The sequence below is a fragment of the Mus musculus genome, chromosome 18, assembly GCF_000001635.26.
Source record: "Mus musculus strain C57BL/6J chromosome 18, GRCm38.p6 C57BL/6J".
NCBI lineage: Eukaryota > Metazoa > Chordata > Mammalia > Rodentia > Muridae > Mus > Mus musculus.
The window spans coordinates 34751567-34774158 of record NC_000084.6 but is presented as its reverse complement, the minus strand read 5'-3'; the positions used below and the strand labels follow the sequence as shown (position 1 = coordinate 34774158).

Sequence of the window (22592 nt, the reverse complement as noted above, 5' to 3'; positions counted from 1 at the left end):
CTGATGACTACATCTCCATCTCTCCAGGATTTGGCATGTGAAGAAACGTTCTCTCCCAAAGCCTACGGATCAGCTCAGGCAGGTTTCTAACCATCCCATGAGGCGTATCTCAGGGAACTGGAATGTACTAGTACTTGACTTTAACTAGCTGGAAAATGGAATGATGTCAGAAAAGGACTGTGTTAAGTACCAGGGAAATAGGGACCAAGCCATATCGACAGAATCCCAGGTAACAGAGTCTGATCACAGAGTCTAGTGTCCAGATACTGCCCTTCTGCAATGAAGTTAAATTAAGAGGAATGTTTCTTCCTCTCCCTCTATGTGTTTGTGTTTGTGTGTGCATGTTTGTGCACACACATGTGCACATATAAGGGAAAAAGACACTATCGTACACAAGGTTGCTTGGGAAAATGGATTATTCTAATAAAACTTTATTTTTTCAAACACAGCCACAGAGGCAGAACCTCATGTTTTAACACACACAGACTTATGGATTTTTTAATATAAAACAAAGTTTACGAAAAATTTTTTTCCACTTTTTGTTTCTGTAATCCCATTAGCACAGGGACTTTGGCAGCAGGTGGGAATGAAGGGCAGCTAGAGCTGCCACTGGGCAGTCACCGGGCACAGGAGGAGAGCATCAGCCTGGGAGTGGCTTCACTCACGCACGCAGTAAGACTCACCTGCTGGCCAGCCACACGCACCACACACGCAGCACAGATGCAGGCGTCTACACAGCAGCAGCCACAAGCCCCGGAGGTGTGCTCCACTCTGGGTAAGCCCACTGTGTGAGAACCCAAATGATGAAACTGGCTAAAGTAGAGGGAAGTTGCTTGCTTTACAAAAGAAGCAAACATAGGCTGCCTTTACATGGTCAGCAGTCCAAATGCATTAAAAAACAGCGTTTGGTTTACACAGAACCGTTGGAGCAGAGCTACTGTGTAAAACCAACGATTCACGTCTTGAAAAGGCTTGTTCCAGGGCCAGAGGCATTTAAACTGGGAAGCAAGATGATAGTTCTGCCTAGTTTAACATTCCAGACTTAAAGTAATGGAATTAAAATATGACAATTGTAGGCCTCCTTCCCTAAGGGCGGTGACCTAAGGGCTTTGGGAAAGCCAGGTTGGAGGCAGAATCACTGCCTTCACTTAAACTTGGGGCCCGCAGAGACCCCATTGGCACTGCCAGTGACCTACTGGAGGCTGACACTGCCATCTGCAGCAGAGAGCCCAGGGATGAGGTTGCCCCAGGTGGAAAAGAAGCTGGCACCAGGGAAATTATGGACCAAAGAGGGAGAACCAGGGAAAGATGAAACCTACGATAACTCCTGGGCTCAGTTTCCCTGAATTCTCAGGAGAGTCTCTCGTAGGCCCTTAGAGACCGGTAGCCCAGTGGTAAGATGTGGTAACTAGCCAGGAGACAGGGAGGAGCCTTGAGAAGGTAGAACCTCTGAGGGCCACAGGTTTAAGAAGACATGGCCACCTCCCCTGAAGTGGAGGCAAAGAGTCTGACGCCTCTATAGTATTCCTATTAGCATGTGGGAGACATTAAACATCAGGCTCAATTCCACAAGGAAGAAAGTACATGACCTTAGTTGTCTTCTGTAACACTAGGAACTGGGCCTTAAGACACCATGGAAATTGAACAGAAAAGTGCCCTTACTATAACAACTGGGAAGGGCAGGTCCAATTTCGCTATACAGGGTGTTCTAAACAAAGCCTCACAGGATGCATAGTGACAGCTTCTATATGCATGCCCACAGGTGCCAACCCTACCAAGGTAACTGCAATCTTCAAGTCCATCCCTCCAACCACTGGATCTGCTGCACTGGCTGAAGTTGTGGGTGAGAAACAAAAAAAGAAATTCAATCCAACAACAACAAACTCCCAGCTGCTTCTCATAGCCTTTGCTTTACACACCCCAAGTCAATCCCTCGGTGAGCCCCAGCCTCTCTGTGGTCTCTCAGGGCCAATTAGAAGCAAATAAACATTTCCTGGCAAGTGTGGAAGACAAGCAAACTATTAAATGCTGAACACCCTACCTCTTTTTCAAGCAGATCAGAGAGAGACCGGGCCTAGATATTGCAAGAGTAAGTTTCCCTACAGCCAGCTTCCAAAAGGCAGTGCTGAGGGTGGCCTCAAGGACTTCCAGGGAATAATGTCACTGCTCCTGGTCTGCCTCAACACATTCTTGGAGAGCAACCCTGTCTCTGACTTGTAAGATCAGAAAAGGAAAGGTCCCCTTGGGGAAGAGGAGAGCGCCCAAGCTCCTTAGCTCTGCCTCAGTTGTCCATCTGCTTGCAGCTTCTCAGCAAGCGAGAGAAGCGGGCTGCAGACAGCTTAGACAATGAAAACAACAAGTGTGGGGACTGCCTCAAGCCTCAATACTAGATTCATCTAGTGGGAGAGGGCGGGACTTCAGAAAAGCCCATTAGCTGAAATCATAGTACTCAAAAGATTCTGCTAGACCCCAAAACAGAACCATTTACAGAGCAGTGATGCGATGAACTTAAAAGCCTGGCTCCAGAGCTATTAAGACCGAAAAAAAAAACAAAAACAAAAACAAAAACTCTCTCCTCTTGACACCTTGAACAAGCCCAATGTTATATTAAGGAAACAAACAAACAAAAAAACCCACAAGATCCTGGGGGTATCCTGACGCTCTGCTGTTAAAGGAGCAACTGCCTTCCTTCCCTAAGGCTATACAAACGCACGCACCTTTCCTCAAGTACACACCCGTGCACACACGCACACTCACACAAGTACACACCCATGCACACACACACACACACTCACACAAGTACACACCCATGCGCGCACGCACACACACTCACACAAGTACACACCCATGCACGCACACACACTCACACAAGTACACACCCGTGCACGCACGCACACTCACACAATTTCTCCGAGGAGGCTGACTGAACCCCCCCACCCTGGCCAAATTCTAAGACACAAGTGCCCTTTGAAGCAAAGGGGCTAGTGAAATTCCCCGAGCTGGGGTCGCAGACCCCTTCCTTCCCTGCCCATTGCTCTTAGTGGCAGGGATACTCACACTCAGGGCCGCCATGGGGAGGGTCTGCTCTGGGGCTGTCCCTCCCGTCACCAGCTCCATTTATCTTGTCCCCGCCAGTCTCTTGGCATGGTCGAGTTTGCTGGAGCAGGAAGACTTGGGCTGCCCTGAGTAGGAGCCCTCCATTCACCCCCTTTCCCAGGCTGGGCCCTCAGCCTTGGGGCCCTCACACGTGTTAGTAACCATTACACAGTCTGCATGGGCCCAGGAAGCAGCCTCTCACTTTTAGTTTTCTTCAATCAGATTCAGGTCCAGGTCCCCAAAGTCCTGCTGGCACAATGTCCGCTTGCTCAGTGCCTGCCGTTCCCACCGCACAGACCCCTCTTCCTCCTCTTCGCTTTCACTCAGCACCTGGGATGAACCCTCGACGGGACTGCAGGAAGCAGAGAGAGGTGGGGGACTACAGGCCATGAACCATGGTGGAGAGACGTTGCTGCCTTCTTCTCGGGCTGTTTCTTGGAGACAGAGACCTCCTGAGTATGGTTTCTGTCAACAAAATTAAAAAAAATATATAGTAATTTCCCAAAGTCACTTAAATAAAACAAACAAACAAATAAAACCCCCTTAGATTTTTTTTATTTTCTGTGTTGAGTGTTTTGCCTACATGTGTGTACTCCGTGTGCTTGCAGAGGGCCTGAGAGGACTTCGAAGCCTCTGGAAATGGACTGACAGACAGTTAGCCACTATGTAGGTGCTGAAAATCAAATTCAGGTTCTCTGGAAGCGCAGCCTATGTTCTTACCACTGAGCCATCTCTCCTGGCCTTCCAAAATGTAAAGTGTTCATCTCAGTTACACTTGAAATTTTATGCTTTAGAGTAAGGTTCCAAATCATAAAATCTGGAACATTTAGTGTACATTCTCTGGGGAAGGCACCCCAGTTCCCACCTTTTGGTGTGTTTTGGTTTTTAAGACAGGGTTTCTCTATAGTCTCAGCTGTCCTGGGACTTGCTCTGTACGGCAGTCTGGTCTCAAACTTAGGGAGATCTGCCTGTCTCCTGCCTCCGTGAGCAGGATTAAAGGCCTGCACCACCTCCTGGCCCAGTTTCCAGCACCTATAAGGAAGAGGCAGGCAGATCTCTGCCAGTTCAAGAGCAGCCTGTCACATAGTGCATTTAGGCCAGCTAGGACTATAACTATGAGACCCTGGCTCGAAAAACCAACCCAAAGCAACAATGAACAGAAGCTCTCAGAGCGAGTATTGTTAACTCAGTGGCAAAGTATTTACATAGCCTAAGAACACAGGTTCACTCACACACAAGAGCCACAAAAAAGAACAGAGCTGAGTTATGATGGGGCATGGTGATATCTGAAACCTCATAGCTCAAAAGGCTGAAGCCAGCCTGGGCTAAATAGAAAGACCTTATCAAGAAAAGAAGAAAGGAAGGAAGGAAGGAAGGAAGGAAGGAAGGAAGGAAGGAAGGAGAAAAACCAACCAAAAGAAAGAAAGAAAAGAAAAAAAGAAAGAAGAAAAACCAACCAACCAACCAAACAAACAAACAAACAAACCCAAAACAACAACAACAAAACCCTCTCAATTATAAGGTCCAGTGGAGGCCACACCACCATCTGCTTATCTGGCCACTCACTGCCAATGCCTAAGCAGACTCAAGCACATAGATTTTGCCATGAATGCTTTCTGAATAGCTGGATGACTAAGAGAACAACTTCTCAGAGCCCTATGACCAAGCGATCTGGAAGGAAAACTATGGCAAAAGGGGACAAGTCACCCACAGTGGCTGCTCTCAGCTTAGGGCTTAGAAAGCCACTGCTCATCTTGCTTAAGCTCCCAAAGGCTGACAGGGGGCACTGAAGCCAGGGAACAAAACCAGCCCTGAGACTGCAGAGGAGACACTGAGGACAGGAATCCTGTGGTCTAGAGTTCTCAGAGAAGAGGAAAAGTGCCTCTGGCAGGACAATTAGGATCCCTGTCTGAAGGCTTAAGGCCTCAGTCTAGTTTCTTTAGAATACTAAGGACTAACTTGACAGGGCAGAAGACATTAAAGGTTAAAATTCAATACTGCCAGGGTGGTTTTCTTGTATAAACTCTAGACAGAAGAGTTCCCAGGGAGGCCTTGCCAGAAGGTAGGGAATTAGGAGATGTTTAAACAGCTTCTGGTCTGCCAGTCCCACCTGATTCATCTTGTCAAAGTCCAAGGAAGGCCGAAGGCGCCTGCAGTCTTCCTCATGACGCCGCTTGACACCAGTTTTGCGGGCATCCAGATCACAAGGCTGTGAGCGGCTTCGGGGAAGGTTTCGGAGACCTCGGGGTCTCCAGGGCAGCTCTGGGGAAGACGCGGGAGAGCTCCGGGCAGAGGGCAGGAAGCGGCTCGCCTGTGGGCCCAGGCTGGGTGACAGGGAGAAGCGGCGCTGGGGTGGGCAGGGCGACAGGGACTCTGCATCACTCTCCCAGGAGCCACTCTGAGGGGAGGTGGCGCAGGGCTGAGCGGAATCTTGGGCCAGGGCCAGGCTGAAGAAAGGAGGGCTGTAGGGTCTGTGGGCTGGGGCACACTGAGACGAGGCACTGGGAGCTTGGAGGAACCTGAGGCTGGAGACCCGCTTCGGAGGGCTCTGCTGAGGCACCTGCGGCCCACCCCCTCCAGCATTGCCCCGGTGCTTGATGGGAGTCCACAGCTTGGAGGGGGCAGGCCGCCACACCGGCTGCCAGCGAGACAGGTCCACAGGCACCGAGAGTGAGCGGCAGTGCCTCTTGGATGGAGGGGCAGGGGGCACAGGAAGCTTCTCTGGGTCTGGGGGTTCGGGGCTCAGTACTTGGGAGAGGGGCGGCTCCTTGGGGGAGTTTCCCCGACTGGGTGGTCTGAGGTGCAGGCTTAGGCCTGAGGGATGGTAGCTGAAGTTGAGGCTGTCCTGGAACTCAGCACAGGAACAGTGGGGCAGGCCCCTCCAGGAAGCACCTTCTGAAAGGCATGCATAATGAAAAGGGTTAATGGCTAACATATTCTAAGAGCTACTGTACCACAGAATGTAATTTCTCAAAAGTCTCCATGAAGGAAGTACTATGACTGTGCTTGTCCAAGGTTAACAGGCACAGCTATTAAGGGAACAGAACAGGATCTAAACCCACCCACACCATGCTACCTGCAGCCTGAGAACCCACCTGGCACCAAGAATGTTTATACACTGTCTGCCACTCCTCCTCAAAAATGCAGTCAATCAAGAAACCTGTATGAGCTGTGAAGTGGTAATGCCATGCCTCTAAATCCTGGCACCTGGGAGGCAGAGGCAGGTGGATCTCTGAGTTCGAGGCTAGCCTGGTCTACAGAGTGAGTTCCAGGACAGCCAGGACTACACAGAGAAACCCTGTCTTGGGGGAAAAAAACAAAAACTCCCAAAAACCCTAGACAAACCAACCTGTGTGTCTATTCCCACTCACCCCCTAGCTCTACGGACAACCTAACCTTCCCTGCTCCCAGCCTGCTCTCCTCCTCCGGCCTTTTCCCTCTCTCTGTGTCTTCAGGGGTAAGGCAGGCAGCATTGTCTGGAGAAGTAGTCAAAGCGGGGAGGAAGTCACTGTTACTCCTAGGAAAGGCAATGGGATGTCTGCGGGTCTGATGGCAGAACACGTGTTTGAGAAACCCTAAGCCTCTGAGCTGGTTTGTCCCTCTGTATCTGTTTGTGTATATACTCTGCTTCCTGTCTCCTTAGGCCTTCATTATTCAATTTTGAAAATTATTTTTTTTTAGTCTATGTATTACTATGTAGCCTTGTTGCCTTAAAACTGAGTACATAGAGCAGGCTGGCCTTAAACTCAGAGATCTACCTACTTCTACTTTCCAAGTGCTGAGATTAAAGGTGTGCACCATACTGCCTGGCTTGAGGCCTTCTTTTAAAGCCAAAGACTGGAGGACCAAGCCGGGTAGGGCTCAGTCCTATAATCCAGGAATCCAGAGATGAAGGTGAAAAAATAAGGAGTTCACATTAATCATCAGCGACATATTGAATTGAGGCCAACCTGGGCTAACTCCCTGTGCTTACCAAAGGTAAGGAAAAGAAAAGAAAAGGAAATGGGCTAAAAGAAATGATCTGGACTGCATTCTAACCACAGCTGCAACTTCTGGAGTGTGTGTACGTTCTTATTCACGTGTGTACCCATGTTCATGTGAGAATGGATAAGAGCCCACACATGTTGAGCCAGAGGTCAACATCTGATGTCTCCCTCAATCACTACCTACCTCACTTTATTTTTTATATTACACTTGTTTATCGGTATATGCATGTGTTATGTGTACTAACATCACAATCATGTATGTGAAGGTCAGAGGACAACTTGGGGAAATAGCTCTCCTTCTACCAAGTGGGTCCTATGGAGGAAACTGAGGTTACCAAGTGCTTTATGACATTCTGCCTGCTCTCTCCACCCCCTTTTTTGAGATAGGGACTCTCACTGAACCTGTTGTTCATCAATTTGGATAGGCTGGCTGGCCAACCTGTCTCTACCTCTTTAGGTACTAACGTATTAGAATTATAGACTGTGCCACCATATCAGGCTTATTATAGACTGTGCTACCATATCAGGCTTATTATAGACTGTGCCACCATATCAGGCTTTGATGTGGATGTTGGGGACCCAAACAAACCAAATGCTTACAACGCAAGCACTTTACCAACTGAGCCATCTTTCCAGTCCCCCCAAATTGTGACCTTCTTTGAGACAGGGTCTCATGTAATCCAAACTGGCCTCAAATTTGCTATATAGCCTCCTGCCTCCACCTCTCAAGAGCTGCTCAACCCCTTGCCTCTATATTCCCATGCAAGACCAATTTAGGGAAAATAGTGAGTTATTTTCTAAGTTTTTTCAAGAATTCTCTAGAAAAGGCACAAATCAAAGTAATATGAAGTGAGACTTGATGACAGAAGTCAACAGTTCTTCCCATTCCTGTCCATCCCAAGGCAGGGAGCACGGACCCTCAGGACGGAAACCGGCTTTCAACAAGTGCTTCTGAGAGAGAGAGAGAGAGAGAGAGAGAGAGAGAGAGAGAGAGAGAGAGAGAGAGAGAGCGAGCGACTGGCAGCTTTTGCCCACTCGCCTCCCTTGCCAGGCGCTCAGGATAGATATGAGGCAGCCCGGCTACACAGGCTAGAGAGCTTCTGCTTGTCTTACTTAGCTCATGACCACAGGCCTTGGGCTAATGCACAATTGAGGAACTGCATTTCAGATGTATTTTCACATATCACAAATGACCTAGGGAAAAAGTTATTTACTGCTGTTCTGGGGAGGTGGCTAGGCAGGCAAGCGCCTGCTGTGTAAGCATGAGGAACAGAAGTCCTTTGTAAAGAATAGAAAACAGGAATCTCGGGGCTGGAGAGATGGCTCAGTGGATAGGAGCACTGACTGTTCTTCCAAAAGTCCTGAGTTCAAATCCCAGCAACCACATGGTGGCTCACAACCATCTGCAATGAGATCCGATGCCCTCTTCTGGAATGTCTGAGGACAGCTACAGTGTACTTACATATAACAATAAATAAATCTTAAAAAAAACAAAAAAAAAAAACAGAAAATAGGAATCTATAAGGTAGAGATCACAGCCTTGGTGGCTGCCAGCCTAACTCCAGGGTCAATCAAAGACTGTCACGTCGCAATAAGGCAGAGGGATAGAGAACATCTGGAGCCCTGCTCTGGCTTCAGTGCTCGTTTTCATATCCATACATACACATGCATGTAGAATACATGGACATACACCCCCCAACTAGAAAACTGCAAACTGCCCGCATCCACATTAACAGGGAGTTAACGTAACGCAGATCCACGGTGCACTAAACTTCAATGAAACACAGACTAGTAGAAAACTTTCCGTGCCAAAAAAGTAAGAATGCAGATAGACTTATACCTGCTTCTACTTGTATATAAATATCCAGGGCTAGTGATGCTGCTAAGCTTGATGACCTGATTCCATCCCCGAGACACACACAATAGAAGGAAAGAAACAACCTGACACCCACAGGCCACGGTACACACATACCCTGCCCCTCTGTAAGTATAATTTTGAAAACTAGAAATTCTAAGCTAGGCCTCGTGGCATAGACTTGTAATCCCATAGGCTGAGGTAGGTGGTTACACATTCAAAGCTAGTCTGTGAAATTAAAACAAAAACACAAAACAAACCCTATCTCAAAATAAAAAATTAAGCCAGCCACACTGGCACACATCTGTTATCCTCGTATTCAGGGTGGAGGCAGAGGATCAGGAAGTCAACACCAGCCTCGAGTGCATAGCTGGAGCTGGAGACCCGTAATAGAGTGCTTGCTCGGTATGTCTTAGCTCTAGGTTCAATCTCAAGTACTACCAAAAAAGAAAAAACTCCTAGCTGGGTATGTGTCTAAGAGACTGGTTAACAGAGCCTAAGCAAGAAGCCTCAACAGATGTGCTTGCTGTCGAGGCTGGTCACTTGAGTTAGAGCCCCAATCCCTAGAAGCTATGTGGTAGAAGAGAGGAAACCTGCTCCCACGGGCTGCCCTCTCACCTCAGCATCCATACCCTGCATCTGTGCACATACTCTGCATCTGAGCACATACACCCCCTCCCCAGCCCACCCCACCAATGTAAAAGCAACAAAACAAAACAAAAACTTATAGGTGAGCAAGACGGCTCAAGGGGTGACTGATTCTGCCAAGCCTCACGACCTGGGTTCAGTCATCCCTGGGACTCACGTGCAGGAAGAGAGCCGGCTCCTACAAATGGTCCTCTGACCTCCACACACTGTAGCACACCTGTGCATACATTTTATATAATAAATGTAAAAACAAGCTATTGGATGGATCACAGGGCCCCCAATGGAGGACCTAGAGAAAGTACCCAAGGAGCTAAAGGGAGCTGCAACCCTATAGGTGGAACAACATTATGAACTAACCAGTACCTCTGGAGCTCGTGTCTCTAGCTGCATATGTACCAGAAGACGGCCTAGTTGGCCATCAGTGGAAAGAGAGATCCATTGGTCATGCAAACTTTATATGCCTCAGTACAGGGAACGCCAGGGCTAAAAAGTGGGAGTGGGTGGGTAGGGAAGTGGGGGGGGAGGGTATGGGGGACTTTTGGGATAGCATTGGAAATGTAAATGAGGAAAATACCCAATAAAACAAATGTAAAAACAAACAAAAAAACTGCAATAGGCCTTACCTCTCCAAGCCATACACAGTTCTTAAGAGCCAAGGCAGGGCCTCACATGCCAGCCAGATGCCCTATCACTGAGCTACTTGCTTTCAGAAGGTACTTTTAGGGAAGAGCTAGGAGCTAAGTGGACTAGAAACACGAGAGGGTAACTTTTGTCAAAGTAATAGTTGAGCTATTTTTAAACTATGTATATGTATTACCTCTTCAAAGCAATTACATTAGAAAAGCTCTAGAACTGTTCCAGGCTCACACTGTAACCTAGCACTCAGTTGCAATACTGTTAAGAGTTCTAGGTCAGCCTAGGCTACAAGATCCTGCCTTAAATACAAAAGAACAAACTAACGAATGATTTTCCTGCAGGAAAATAGAGATAAATAGCACTCTCAGAAGTTGGCACTTACGGAAACAAAACAACAAAATGCCAAGCTGGTGTCCGGGCAGTGGTGGTGCGTACTTTTAATCCGAGCACTTGAGAGGCAGAGCCAGCCTGGTCTACCAAGCACGTTCTAAGACAGTCAAGGCTATACTGAGAAAATGTCTTGAAAAACAAAAACAAACAAACAAAAAAACCCAAGCTGGAGTGGAGGCCAGACACCTTTAATACTAGTACTCTGGAGGAAGAGGCAGGAGATCTCTATAACTCTAGGCCAGCCTAATCTACATAGTAAGACCCTGTCTCAAAACAAAACAAAACAAAATAAAACAAAAAGACCATCACAAAAGCTAGAGCTAAGCTAATCAGTCTGGCCATTAAAAACCAACAACAGACATGTGTGGACAGAAGCACAAACAAACATATAGTACATAGAAACCACAGGTTCCTTACCAGACACAAGCTGGAAAGGGTCCCCACAGTTGGGTATGTCTGCATGATCAGGCAAAGGCTAAGAGAGAGACCATCATTATTTGGGTTCAGGACAAGGACATTTCTAGAGAGAACTCTTACATTCTTCCTATAATTCATGAGCTACCAGGATATTAGACTCCTGTGTTGTTCTCTTCCTATTGTCTTCCCAAAGTTGGTGAGAAACAAGCCACACCTCAAATGTCACAAAGCCCCTTTCACCCAAGTTTTAGCGTCCCTGCCCCCTTTCTCTTGGCTGGCTTTTGAGCTGTTAGTGGGCTTTTCCGGTACAAGCACGTTTCAGACGACACAGAACACAGGTTAGATTGTAGCAACAGCCTCCAGAAAAAGGGGAAGATGAGGAAGAAGCAGAGATTCGGGTCTTTACCAGACTGACGCTGAAGCGCGTGCATTTCAGCTCATCCAGGGTCTGCTTCTGGAGCTGCTCCGTGATCAGGGTGATCATGTTTCTGCCCAGGACTTGGCTTGCACACTTTGGAGCGATTGGTGGATGTCTTCCTTGTCGTTCTCCTGGATCTCACTCATGAGCCTCCTTCTGCCACTGCAGCACCGTTCTAGCACCATTGGGACCTCCCTCTCCAGTCATGCCTGCTGTGCCTGCCAATTAGAGGGGTCAGCCCCAAGTAACATTAGAGATGGACAAGGCACAGTACACACACACAGCAGTGTCCCTATGCCAGGCCTCGGGCAGACTTCGTTAATTGATCATAGCACTTTCCTGGTAAGCTTAAAGACAGGCTCAGAAACACTCTGAACTTGGCACTCTAGATACCCAGTCAAATAAACTGGTGCTGGCAAGCAAAGTGAAACCCACTTACCGTTTCTAACCTGGCTTAAGTTCTGTTGTGTCTACCTAGAATATCAGCACCACTTAGAAAACAGCTCAAATGAGAGCTGTCCAAATGGTTATTTCCATACTGGATGAACACAATATTCTCTTTATCTTACAGCCAGAAGCCAAGAAAAAACAAAAACAAAAACAAAAAACAAACAAACAGAAAAACCCTTCTAAACCACAGGGGTTTAGTACAGAGAGAGGAGCAAGGGCTGGGCTTTCAGTTTCAGGTCAGATTAAAGAGGATTTTAAATGAACAGCTGATACATCACTCTTTCCTAGTAGATGCTGCTGGTTATTCTCTTATCCAATGAGAAAGAATGGTCAGTTCCAATCACATTTCAACTCTACGGATATTAAAAACAACTCATGACTTCATCCAACAAAGTTGTGTTGATTTTCATGATCCCACTTGAAGACCATGGATTCTTCCTTAAGACTGAAGCCAACTGACTTTTATCTGAGAGCAGCTTCTAAACCCCACACAACTGCCTACCTACGGGGCCTTGGCCTTGCTCTGAGGAAGAAGGAAGGGAGGTTAGTGATGCCTTTGTTCTACCTCTTCCCATCAGTGACCAACAGGCAAGGCCAGAGTATGTGGAGCATTAAACTGGCACAGAGAACAGTCAGCCAAGAAAGCTAACTCTTGGGCAGACACCTGTAATCCCAGCCCTCGGGAGATGAAAGCAAACAGAAGCTCAACAGTTCGTGAAGGCCAGCCCGGGAGGAAAAAAAGCTGCCACTATCACCTAATCCTTAATCCAATTTACTCAGGCAAGTTTGGCTAGCCATATAACATTCCTGCTTACCCATATGTAAAATGGGTATAACGATCTTACTCTATCACAGGAATGAGGCCACATGAAATATCAAAATAGCTTACCAACTGGCCTATATAAAATAGTTCACACAGACTGTTGTTTCTTCTCTCTCCCTTTGCTGTTCTTCCAAGCCTTGGTGTGCCTAAAGAGGTGGTATCATTAGGATGAAGAAAGCTATGCATCTTTCTCTGGCTGGAGGCCAACCTCCGTCACTTGCTCACTAAGTTGAAGCCTAAGGGGTCTTCCTCCTGTGATGTTTTGGAGAAGCCCACCCACTGCAAAAACGAGGGTGTCACTTCAGAGGCACATGACAAAGAGCAAAGGTCCTGTGGATGTGGATGGAGTTCTTTGGAAGGACGGCGCAGCCGTCAATCATCACTCTAGCTAACTATGGTTTCCATGCGTAATTATCCCTACCGTTCCGAACAAAGTTCCAGCTTCCTGAGAACCAACTCCCTTCAGCTGCTTCCCCTGGGTTCTGGTGGGAGAAGCTAAAGCTTGAATCACTTCTGCTCCCATTCTAACTCTGTCCTCAAAAATGATGAACAAGAAGGGAACCTAAGTGGAGAATCTTACCCTAGAGAGACCCCAGGCTCCAGGCTGACCAGCCATGAGGAGCAGGGAGTGAAAAACACTTGCAAGCTTTTCAGTGAGGCAAACAGCAAACTCCCAGCCCTCTCTAGCAGCAGCTGAAGAGGGTGATTTCTCTTTTTCTGCATTTTAATTGTCGGGATGTGGCCACACACAGCGGTAATTGGAACAATGCAACTACCACCACGCAACTGATACTCTCAGCCTGAGTTTCCTAAAACAGGCCAGGCTGAGAGGGGCAACAGAACGGAAGCCATAAGGAATCAAACCAGGACACAAAAGAAGGTAAACCAGCTCTGCAAGGGGCCTCCTCGTTCTCAAGCAGACATTTACAAAGTGTGAGAAGCTCTCTCTGGCAGCCTTCCTTCCCTTCCATTTTGTGTATCTGAGGGGTAGACAGCTCTCAACATTTCACTAAACAAGTTAAAACTTCTCAGCTGAACGTTACTGGCACAAGGCTCAGCCCTTCACTGAGCAAGAAGGCCGCTCGGCCCTCCCAGTAACCCCACCAGGCCTAACTCTCTGCCCAGAATCTCCCTCCACCACAACCCCCCAAGATGACGACTAGACCCCCCCACTCCTATTGGATGGAAGCAACTCCTGACACTTGCGTTTCTGGGATACTTAGGTTGTGTTGAAACCTGGACGACCTAAGATCCAGTCAGGCCAAGGGAAAAGAAAGTCGCAAATCCCCTGGGGACATTCCCCCCAGGTCTCCCGGTCCCACACCTCTGGGAGAAACTGAAGGAAAACATAAGCGAGGCAGGGAGATGCAAGAAAAAGGTAAATGGATATTAGAATGCTCTTCTTCCATATGGCTCTCGTGAAGACAGGGGTGACAAGTGGGGTGCACCCATCCCCCACCGCGACGAAAAAGCAAACGACTAGGCTCCCTCTAATCCTCAACCTCTCCCTCTGTTGCCCTGCCTGTCCCCGCGGGGTGGGGCATGAGGCATCTACTGGCCCCCGGGGGGGCACTCCAGGGTTTGCTCAGAGAGACTGTCGCTCTCTTCTTTCCATTCTGGTTCCCCATCTGACCGCGGGAAGCGAACTCAGGACGCAGGGGATGGGGAGGGTCTGGGACATGCACTCCGCCACCCCCTCCCCCACCGGGTCCCGGGTTCTCCCGCCGAGACGGCCTAGGAGGCTCCGCCGCACCAGCGGCTGGACTGGGGGATGGGAGAGAGGGAGGGACGGTCGCGGTGCCCGCCCCGAGGCCCCAGCACCACCTGCCCTCCGCTACCTACCGCGGCTCCTACAGCTCCATGGGCCGCGGCCGGAGCAGCTCTGAGCGCTCCGTTCGCCCCACGGTGCCCTTAAAAGGCGCTGGCAAGAACCAACCGGTCTTTGAGGAGAGTATGGGGGATCGCGTCTATTCACAGAATCCCCCGGAACCTGCCGAAGAGGCCCAAGCCCTACGTGGTGTCTCCCTTAATCTTTTTCAGAATAGCGCCGTCGGAAAGGAGCCTAGAGCTGTGGTTTGGGGACCGGAGTGTCTCCTCACTAACTAATCACCCCCTCCAAAATAACGTGGAAAGTGGACAGGCCCAGTTGGAAGCATATCACGAAGCCCGTAGGGGAAGCCATGTCGGATAAAGGTAAACAAAGCCATTGTCCACTCCTTCCACTAAACCATCCTCCCAACTGAACTATCTGACTCAGCTCAGGCCACGAAACAATATTAGCCACAGTCTTCTCACCTGGCCTCCTTTCCCTTCCGACACAGCCACCTTTCTGCAAGCATCCCCCCACCTTCCCCCGGCAAGGACTGATCCTCGGCGTGAAGGCTGCTGGGAAATGTAGTCCAAGCGCCGGTCAAGGCCTGCTCTGAGTAGCCGGAGCCCCTCTTCTAGCTGCCAGATCTGCTAGAGCTTTTATAAACCTGAGATTTATAACGGTTGCGGAGCTGTGTCCCCTTGCTCTGTAATTTGTTCTCACCCAAAACACTTTGTAAAGCTGAGGCGGACCCGAGGCTGTTCACTCCCTCCCTTCCCTTTCCTCCTTACCGCCCCCCCCCCAGCAGGATGAGGTAATGGGATTGTGATTATGACATCATAGGTGGCTCAGTTGCGGGGTGTATGGGGGGGTGGTGGTGGAGCAGGATGGTTCTGGCTGGACCACTTAAGACAGAAGGAGGGAGGAAGCTGACATATGAGGAACCGATTTCAACAGTACTGTATTTCCTCTTCAGGAACTGGAAACCACATTTTTATTAAGTCTGTACCATTATCACCACCTCCCACCTCAACCAAAGTTTTAAGTTTTTTTTCAATAGGCTGGGTGTTGATGTCAGTAGGGAAGAAAGCCCATAGAGGCTTCTGGCTCTTCTGTAAATTGGAGGTCTCAGATGGGAAAAATTTTTTTCAATAAATGCTCTCATGCTCAGATCACTGTAGGGCAGAGTTTCAGATTCCTTTCTTTAGTCGGATAGAAAGTGGTAATTCCAGTCATTTCATTATTACAGTTGTAGCAGCAAATCCCTAAAAGTCAAGGGTTTACTCTAAGTGTTTTGAAGCCCCCTCATCTGGGATAGGGAAACAGGTAGACTTAGTGATAGAGAACTTCATCTTTGAGCTGGGCCGGGGAGGAAGCAGGAAGCTTCAAGTATGCAAACTGAAAAAGAAGAATTAAAAAATGTATTACAAAGTTGAGGTGGAAGCCGGGCGTGGTGGCGCACGCCTTTAATTCCAGCACTTGGGAGGCAGAGGCAGGCGGATTTCTGAGTTCGAGGCCAGCCTGGTCTACAAAGTGAGTTCCAGGACAGCCAGGGCTACACAGAGAAACCCTGTCTCGAAAAAAGAAAAAAAAAAAAAAAAAAAAAACAAAGTTGAGGTGGGAAGTCCGGGCCAGTAGTACACGTTTAAAATTCTGGTACTTTGGAGGCAAAGTCAAGAAGACTGCCTCTGCCCTCCAGGTCAGCCAGTCAGCATTTCAACTGCAGAGGCCACTCAAGCATTACACAGCAGAACCTAAAACAAAATTAAAGGTGTCTGTGTGGAGACTTATTTTGAGTTGCGTGTTTTCCTTTGACAAAGAGTAAAGGAGACATGGTTTCCTACAACTGCACTGTGCTGCATACTTTGCTTGGTTATTTTTGAGACAGGGTCTCCTACAGCTCTGGCTGGGCTCAATCCTACTATGTAGCTAGAGATGTCCTTAAACTCTGTTCTTCCTGCGTCAGCTCCCTACATGCTGGGATTACAGCCATGAATTGCCCATGTCTAGTTACACTATATACTTTAAGTAAACATATTGCTGTTTTCCTTTCAATCACCAAACGGAAACTGTCAACAAACCCCCTGAAAGGCTAAATGACTGTTCAAGTTATAGCAAAATTGGAGACTCTTAACCCCTTGGTTTGGGTTTTTGTTTCGCTTTGTTTTGAGTCAGGTTCTCACATGAACCCTGGCTGTCCAGAAACTTACTCTATAGACCAGACTAGCCTCCTGTTCACTGAGCTCCTGGCTCTGCCTCCCCAGTGCTGAGATTATGGGCATGGACTACCTTGCTCCATTTTTATTACTAACCATGCTTACTAAAGTTAAATGGTTGTGTGAAAGTTAAGTGGGCACTGGCTTATTTGCAAAACGTTGAGAGGAACGGAGTCAGGCTTTTTGGTTCAAAGTTATAATCACACTTTGAATCAAGGGTTCAACACTTGAGACTCTGAAGGAGGGTTGCCATGAACTCAGGGCTACCCTAGGCTACACTGCATTCTAGGCCAGCCTGGGCTACAGAGTAAAGTGCTATCTTTTACTGCCACCACCAAAAGAAATAATAAAATAAAAAATAAAAAAGGAAAAAAGAAAAGTAGAGCAAGATGGAGGAAGGAAGGAAGGGAAGGAGGGAGATGAAAACAAGGGCAAGGAACTGATAGAGCTCACTACTGCCAAAGAAAACCACTGCAAGTCATGTGTGAGGACTCATTTGGAAGGCTGCACTGTTTCCTGTGAGTATGATCTTCATGTGTGTGCCATCTCAGATGGCCTGCTGTATAGTATAACACTACCCATATTATGCCTCTCTTGATTTTCAAGGAGGTTTTTGCTTTGCTTTTTTGTTTGTTTGTTTGTTGTTTGCAGGTCTTGTGTTTGTTTGGCAAGTGGATCTCATGGAGCTGATGTTGTTGGCTTTAAACTCCTGATCCCACTGTTAATGTCAGTAATAAACTCTTGCTTTAATGTTTTATAAAAATCAGCTTTATTTATGTTACTTAACATAAATAAAACTCCTGTTCCTCTTACTTTCACCTTCCCAGAGCCCACAGGATTTTGCACCACCATGCCCAATTCCTTCATCTCTGGTGAAGAGAGATCAGACCCATGGAGGCCGTATAGCTCTAGCCCCGTCTCCTTTGGACTATACCTTATTTATGCTCTCACAGGTCAAACCCCATCTATTTTCCTGAGCCAGTGGTTTCAGCAGAGGATACTACCTGGGCCTCTTTCTCACCTCTGTCCCAATTCTCTGAGGATTCTGAGCCCTGGGGCCAGCTACCAGGAGATCATCTAAAGGAGTAGAACCCAATGTCCTTAGGAAGTTCTTTGTTGCTTTCCTAGAGGGGCAGCAGAATGAGAGAACATACACTCATGCAGATACCGCCCCCCCCCACAATTATACAACCCAAATCTTTGCAGTGGACAAAGTAGGACTTAAACCACACCACTCATAGGAGCCAGATTAGTGAACACACCCCTCAGCCTGTCTGTCATGGAGAGGCTGGCTTGGGGGGTCCCAGGTATGCAGGGCTCTTCTCCATTGCCTGATTTGGGCATCTCAGGATCTGCGACTGTATCTCCTGTTTTTGTTTGGTGTTTGAGGGTGAAAACCCGGCTGTCGCTGTGCCCTGACAATGACAAATATGGGTCAGATTGAAGTCAAAGGAAAGGGACACTGCTCATTGCTTATCACAGTAAATCAGAAGCCTAGACAGGATTACCCAAGGACAGGATGATGCTCCAATCCAGCGAATTCAGTGAAGCCAGGCCTGGTGGCACATCCTGAAATGTTAGCCCTCAGAGGTGGAGGCAAGTTCAATGTCATTCTTAACTACATAGAGAGATTGAGGCCAGCTGAGGCTACATGAGACTGTCTGAGAGACACGGAGGGAGAGGGAGGGAAAGGGTGGGGAATAATGTTCACTTGTAATGCTCACTTTGAGGGGAATTGTAATGATACAGAAACTTACACTGGCCCTTGAGTAAAGATGATATCCAACTTTTGATACATTTTGTTTGTTTGTGTGTGAGAGAGAGAGAGAGAGGGGGGAGAGAGAGAGAGAGAGAGAGAGAGAGAGAGAGAGAGAGAGAGAGAGAGAGAGAGACATGAGGTAAGAGGTCTGAAGGGAGCAGAGAGGAGAGAATAAGAGAATATTGGAACATATGGAAAATAGAAGAGGGGGGCTGAGACAGCTCAGAGGACCTGGATTTGATTCCCAGCACCCACATGATAGCTCACAACTTTCTGCAGTTCCAGTCCCAGGGAATCTGATATCCTCTTCTGGCCTCCACAGCATTCATGTGGTGTATAGACATACATGCAGGGAAAACATAAACGCACAATAAAAGCTTTAAAAAGTTAAATGAACAAATAATAGTGAAATACTTTCATATAATGAAGTCATCCCAATGAAACCATTCCTTTGTACAGTAACAAAGAAAATTAATAAGAAAAGGAATGTGGGGGACAGCAAGATGGTTTAGGAGGTTAAAAACCACTAGGTAGGATAGGAGGGCCAGATGAGCAAGTTTGATCCCCAGAAGAGCCTGTCCTGGAAGTAAAGATCCCTCTGACTTCCACAAGCACATCTGCCCTCACCCAACACACACATTAAATGATTAAAAAGAAGGGGCGGGCGGGGGGGGGGGAGGGGGCGGAACATGGCAAGCCTTGAAAGCCTTCTGGGAAAGTACGCTTCTACTTGAGAGAAATCTCAAACGTATTGGGGACTAGACGGCAGGAGAACCAGTCCATCTGCATCCACTTTCCAGTTATCTTCCAGCACCTGACAATGAGCTACAGCCATTTGGTTGGCATCCTTGTGGCTGCCTACAACTGCACTCACCTGGGGACCTGCTGCAGAAAGCTCTGGTACCCAGGTATGCACTTGCCATAATCTATCTGCTTCTGCCACCGCTGCAGGACCACTTCATCGGTCTCAGCTTCCCACCTACAGGGAAGCATATGTGGTGCCTCAAAGAGTACGACAGTAGCCATCAAAGCATAAGAAACTCCTCTCACACCGCCTCAAACCCCAGCCTTGTCTCCCAACTTACCTGGCCTGACAAGGCTCAGTGGTGACTCCCACACTTCCTAGGGGGACAAAGACATTTCACACACCTCCGTTCTGGGGAAGTAGTTTCTGCAGATAGAAGGGATATCAACAAACAAACAGGCTGAACATGCGACATTTTCCAGCCATGGCAACTGCCAAGAACCTCAGAGCAGATAAAGGCTATGGAGTTTTGTTGTTGTTTTTGGTTTTTTTTGGTTTTTTTGTTTTTTGTTTTTTTTTTTTGAGACAGGACCTTCTCCATAGCCCTGACTAGTGGTCTGAAATGAACCAGCCTCCAAACTGTGGCAATTTTACATCAGCCTCCCAAGCTCTCAGATCATAGGAGCAGGCCAAGTCCAGCTTCGTTTCCTTTTCATATTTGTGTGCTGTGTAGCTCGGCTTACACGTATGGGTGCACGTGTGTGTTTGTGCATTAGATCAGGTGCCTTAATCTTCACCTGGTATATTGACATAAAGTCTCCCACTTGATCCCAGAGCTCACAAATTTGGCTAGTCTAACCAGCCGGCTTGTTCCAGGTAGCCATTGGTTCTGCCTCCCGAAGGTTAAGATAACCGGCACGCCATCATGCTACCCAGGACTTATGTGGGCTCTAGGAATCCAAAGCTGAGCATTATGCTTGCCTTTACCACTGAGCCATTGCCAGGCTGGCAGCGAACTCAGAAACCCGCCTGCCTCTGCCTCCGAGTGCTGGGATTAAAGGCGTGCGCCACCACGCCCGGCTCGAGGTCCAGCTTTAAAGGTTGTATTTCTGTTTTCAAAAAGTGGTCTGCAAGCTATTAGCATGAGTAGCACCTGGTGGCTTTAACCATTCCTGGGCCTCTATAGACCTATTAGCCTGCATTTTAAACCGTTGCTAAAGTTTTAAATTAAAACATTTGCTTTGTTTGTGAGGCAGGGTTTTGCTAGGTAGCCCAGGTGGCATTGAATTTGTGGTTCTCCTGCCTCAGCTGCATAAGGTTTTAGACAGCAAGCTCTATCAAGCTCCCACCATTTTCTTTGATACTGGGCCTTGTTATGTAGCTAATAGTGGTAACTATCCTTCCCCCGCCTCTGCAATGCTGGGGTTACAAGTGGGCATTACCATACTCGGTACTCGGTGTAAACATTTCTAGTTATGAAAAATGTCAAGGTTAGTGTGGGAACACATGCATGTGATCCCAGAATTTAGGTGGTTAGGACAGGAGAATCATGAGTTCGAGGCTAAGGCTATATAACAAGACCCTGCCTCAACTAGCCAAGGGAGGGAGGGAGGGAGGGAGGGAGGGAGGCTGGCTGGCTGGCTGGCTGAATGGTTGAATGCACTGGCTGCTGTTCCCAAGGGCCTGGGATCAATTTCCAGCATTCACATGGCAGCTCATAACTGTGTGTAACTCCAGTTTGAAGGGATCCCACACCTTCACACAGACATTCATGCAGGTAAAACATGAATGCACATGAAATACAAATAAAATATTAAAAAGAAAAATTCAGATGTATTCTGAAGTACAGGAAACTGGGTGGGTGTAGTATCATAGCTCTGTAATCCCAGACTTCAAAAGGCTGAGGGATTTTAAGCTGAAGACAAGTTTAGGCTAAACAATGAGACCATGTCTCAAAACACACAAAAAGTACAGCATAATGTTTGCTACTCAAGAGTGTGGTCCTGGGACCAAAGATACCATCATCAACTGAGAATTGCTTACAAATGTAGAATTTTACATCCAAACCCAGACCTACTGAATCAGAGTCCACATCTTTTCAAGATCTCCAAGTGGTTAGTATGTCCATCAATTAAAAGTTCCCACCCAACCAGCACCCCACACTCATGGCCAATTACTTCATCTATACTCACACCCACTCTCCAAAGGAAAAAATATACCAACACTAAGACTTTCTTGGATTTACGGGCTGAAGAGATGGTTCAGTGGTTAAGAACACATACTCTTGCAGAGAAATTGCCCATGTTGGGCAGCTCAAAACTGCCAGTAACTCCAGTTCTAAGGGATTGCCTCTGGCCTTCCAACTGGCACAAATGCTCATACACATATATACATAATTAAAAATAATTTTTTTTTTTTTTGGTTTTTCGAGACAGGGTTTCTTTGTGTAGTCCTGGCTGTCCTGGAACTCACTTTGTAGGCTGGCCTCGAGCTCAGAAATCCGCCTGCCTCTGCCTCCCAAGTGCTGGGATTGAAGGCGTGTGCCACCACGCCTGGCTAAAAAATAAATCTTAAAAAATAATTTCTTGGACTGGGAACTAACAGCTAAACGACAGTCCTTGTGTTGTGTGCTCTGGATTCCATTCCTATCATCACCACCGCCGCCGCCGCCGCTACCATCGCAGCTGCTGCCACCACCATCACTAAACCCGCCCCGTTCGCCGCCTTCTTCAAGCAGGATCTCACTCTAGCCCACGGCCAGATCTGGAACTCACTCTGTAGTGCAGGCTGTCCTCAAACTCACGGCGACCCTTTTATCTCCGTCTTCCAAGTGCTGGGATTATAGGCATGAAACCCTCCTGTCATAAAGAATACGTCAAAAGGTTCCGTCCCTCTAATCTCCCTGAAAAGGAATTTCTATCCAGAAAACCTCTTGGAATGGGCCAGTGACAGCTCATCATCAACATGGTCATGCTCCAACCACTGCCACACCAGCGGCAAGTGGTCCATTTCCAGCCGAAAGGTAACAAAACTCAAGAGGAATAACGCGAGAAAGAAGCAAGGAGAAGCGAATACTTGATCCAAAAGCAGTTCTTGAAGATAGTCAACGTTAGCGGGGCTCAATTTAAATCGCCCGGGGTTCTTGGGGCGAGAGAATTTAGTACAAGGAAGGATGTGGCGATTGGCCAGAGGGAGAGCCAATATGTACCAGGCTCTCTGTATGGCGGAGCTGCCCAGCGGACTAGGTACGAAAATAGCGATTGGTTAGGGGGCGGGGTCATGTTCTGGTGCGATGATTGGCTGACGCTGCTAGCAGGAGAGTGGTGATAGGTTGTTGAGAGAG

At 47.8% G+C, this 22592-nt stretch overlaps 1 protein-coding gene, 1 long non-coding RNA gene and 2 other non-coding genes across 8 annotated transcripts; 1 reads left to right on the top strand and 3 right to left on the bottom strand.

Annotated features, from left to right (window-relative positions):
* Positions 1-398: 398 nt before the first annotated feature.
* On the bottom strand, positions 399-15328 carry Fam53c (family with sequence similarity 53, member C). Of its 5 annotated transcripts, none has more exons than XM_006526152.3 (5): positions 15253-15328; positions 11435-11664; positions 11029-11086; positions 5207-5991; positions 399-3561 (listed from the first exon to the last, which is right to left on the bottom strand). In XM_006526152.3, exons 2-5 carry the CDS (start codon positions 11510-11512, stop codon positions 3301-3303), a joined length of 1182 nt encoding a protein of 393 aa, XP_006526215.1. In that variant the 5' UTR covers positions 11513-11664; positions 15253-15328; the 3' UTR covers positions 399-3300. The 5 variants fall into 5 exon arrangements, with proteins under 5 accessions (XP_006526215.1, NP_780313.1, NP_001344385.1 ...); NM_175104.5 differs by having other exon boundaries at positions 15015-15309; NM_001357456.1 differs by lacking the exon at positions 15253-15328 and adding an exon at positions 14562-14832.
* Gm3561 lies at positions 13182-15214 on the top strand. Its single transcript, XR_001782441.2, has 2 exons — positions 13182-14912; positions 15041-15214. It is a non-coding gene; the product is annotated as a predicted gene 3561 (transcript).
* On the bottom strand, positions 14562-14640 carry Mir12191 (microRNA mir-12191). Its single transcript, NR_162793.1, has one exon. It is a non-coding gene; the product is annotated as a microRNA mir-12191 (primary transcript).
* Positions 15329-15464: 136 nt separating the features above from the next.
* 2010110K18Rik lies at positions 15465-20716 on the bottom strand. Its single transcript, XR_001782407.1, has 6 exons — positions 20692-20716; positions 19590-19626; positions 19379-19483; positions 18008-18160; positions 17750-17869; positions 15465-15927 (listed from the first exon to the last, which is right to left on the bottom strand). It is a non-coding gene; the product is annotated as an RIKEN cDNA 2010110K18 gene (long non-coding RNA).
* Between the last annotated feature and the right edge of the window lie 1876 nt (positions 20717-22592).

Excerpts from the sequence above, each read along its gene's own strand:
- Fam53c (XM_006526152.3), bottom strand. The coding sequence starts at position 11,512 with ATGATCACCCTGATCACGGAGCAGCTCCAGAAGCAGACCCTGGATGAG. Across the intron at positions 5,992-11,028 it reads CCCTTTCCAGCTTGTGTCTG|AAGGTGCTTCCTGGAGGGGC; the intron begins GTAAGGAACCTG and ends CATGCCTTTCAG. Across the intron at positions 3,562-5,206 it reads ACTTTGACAAGATGAATCAG|AAACCATACTCAGGAGGTCT; the intron begins GTGGGACTGGCA and ends TTTTGTTGACAG.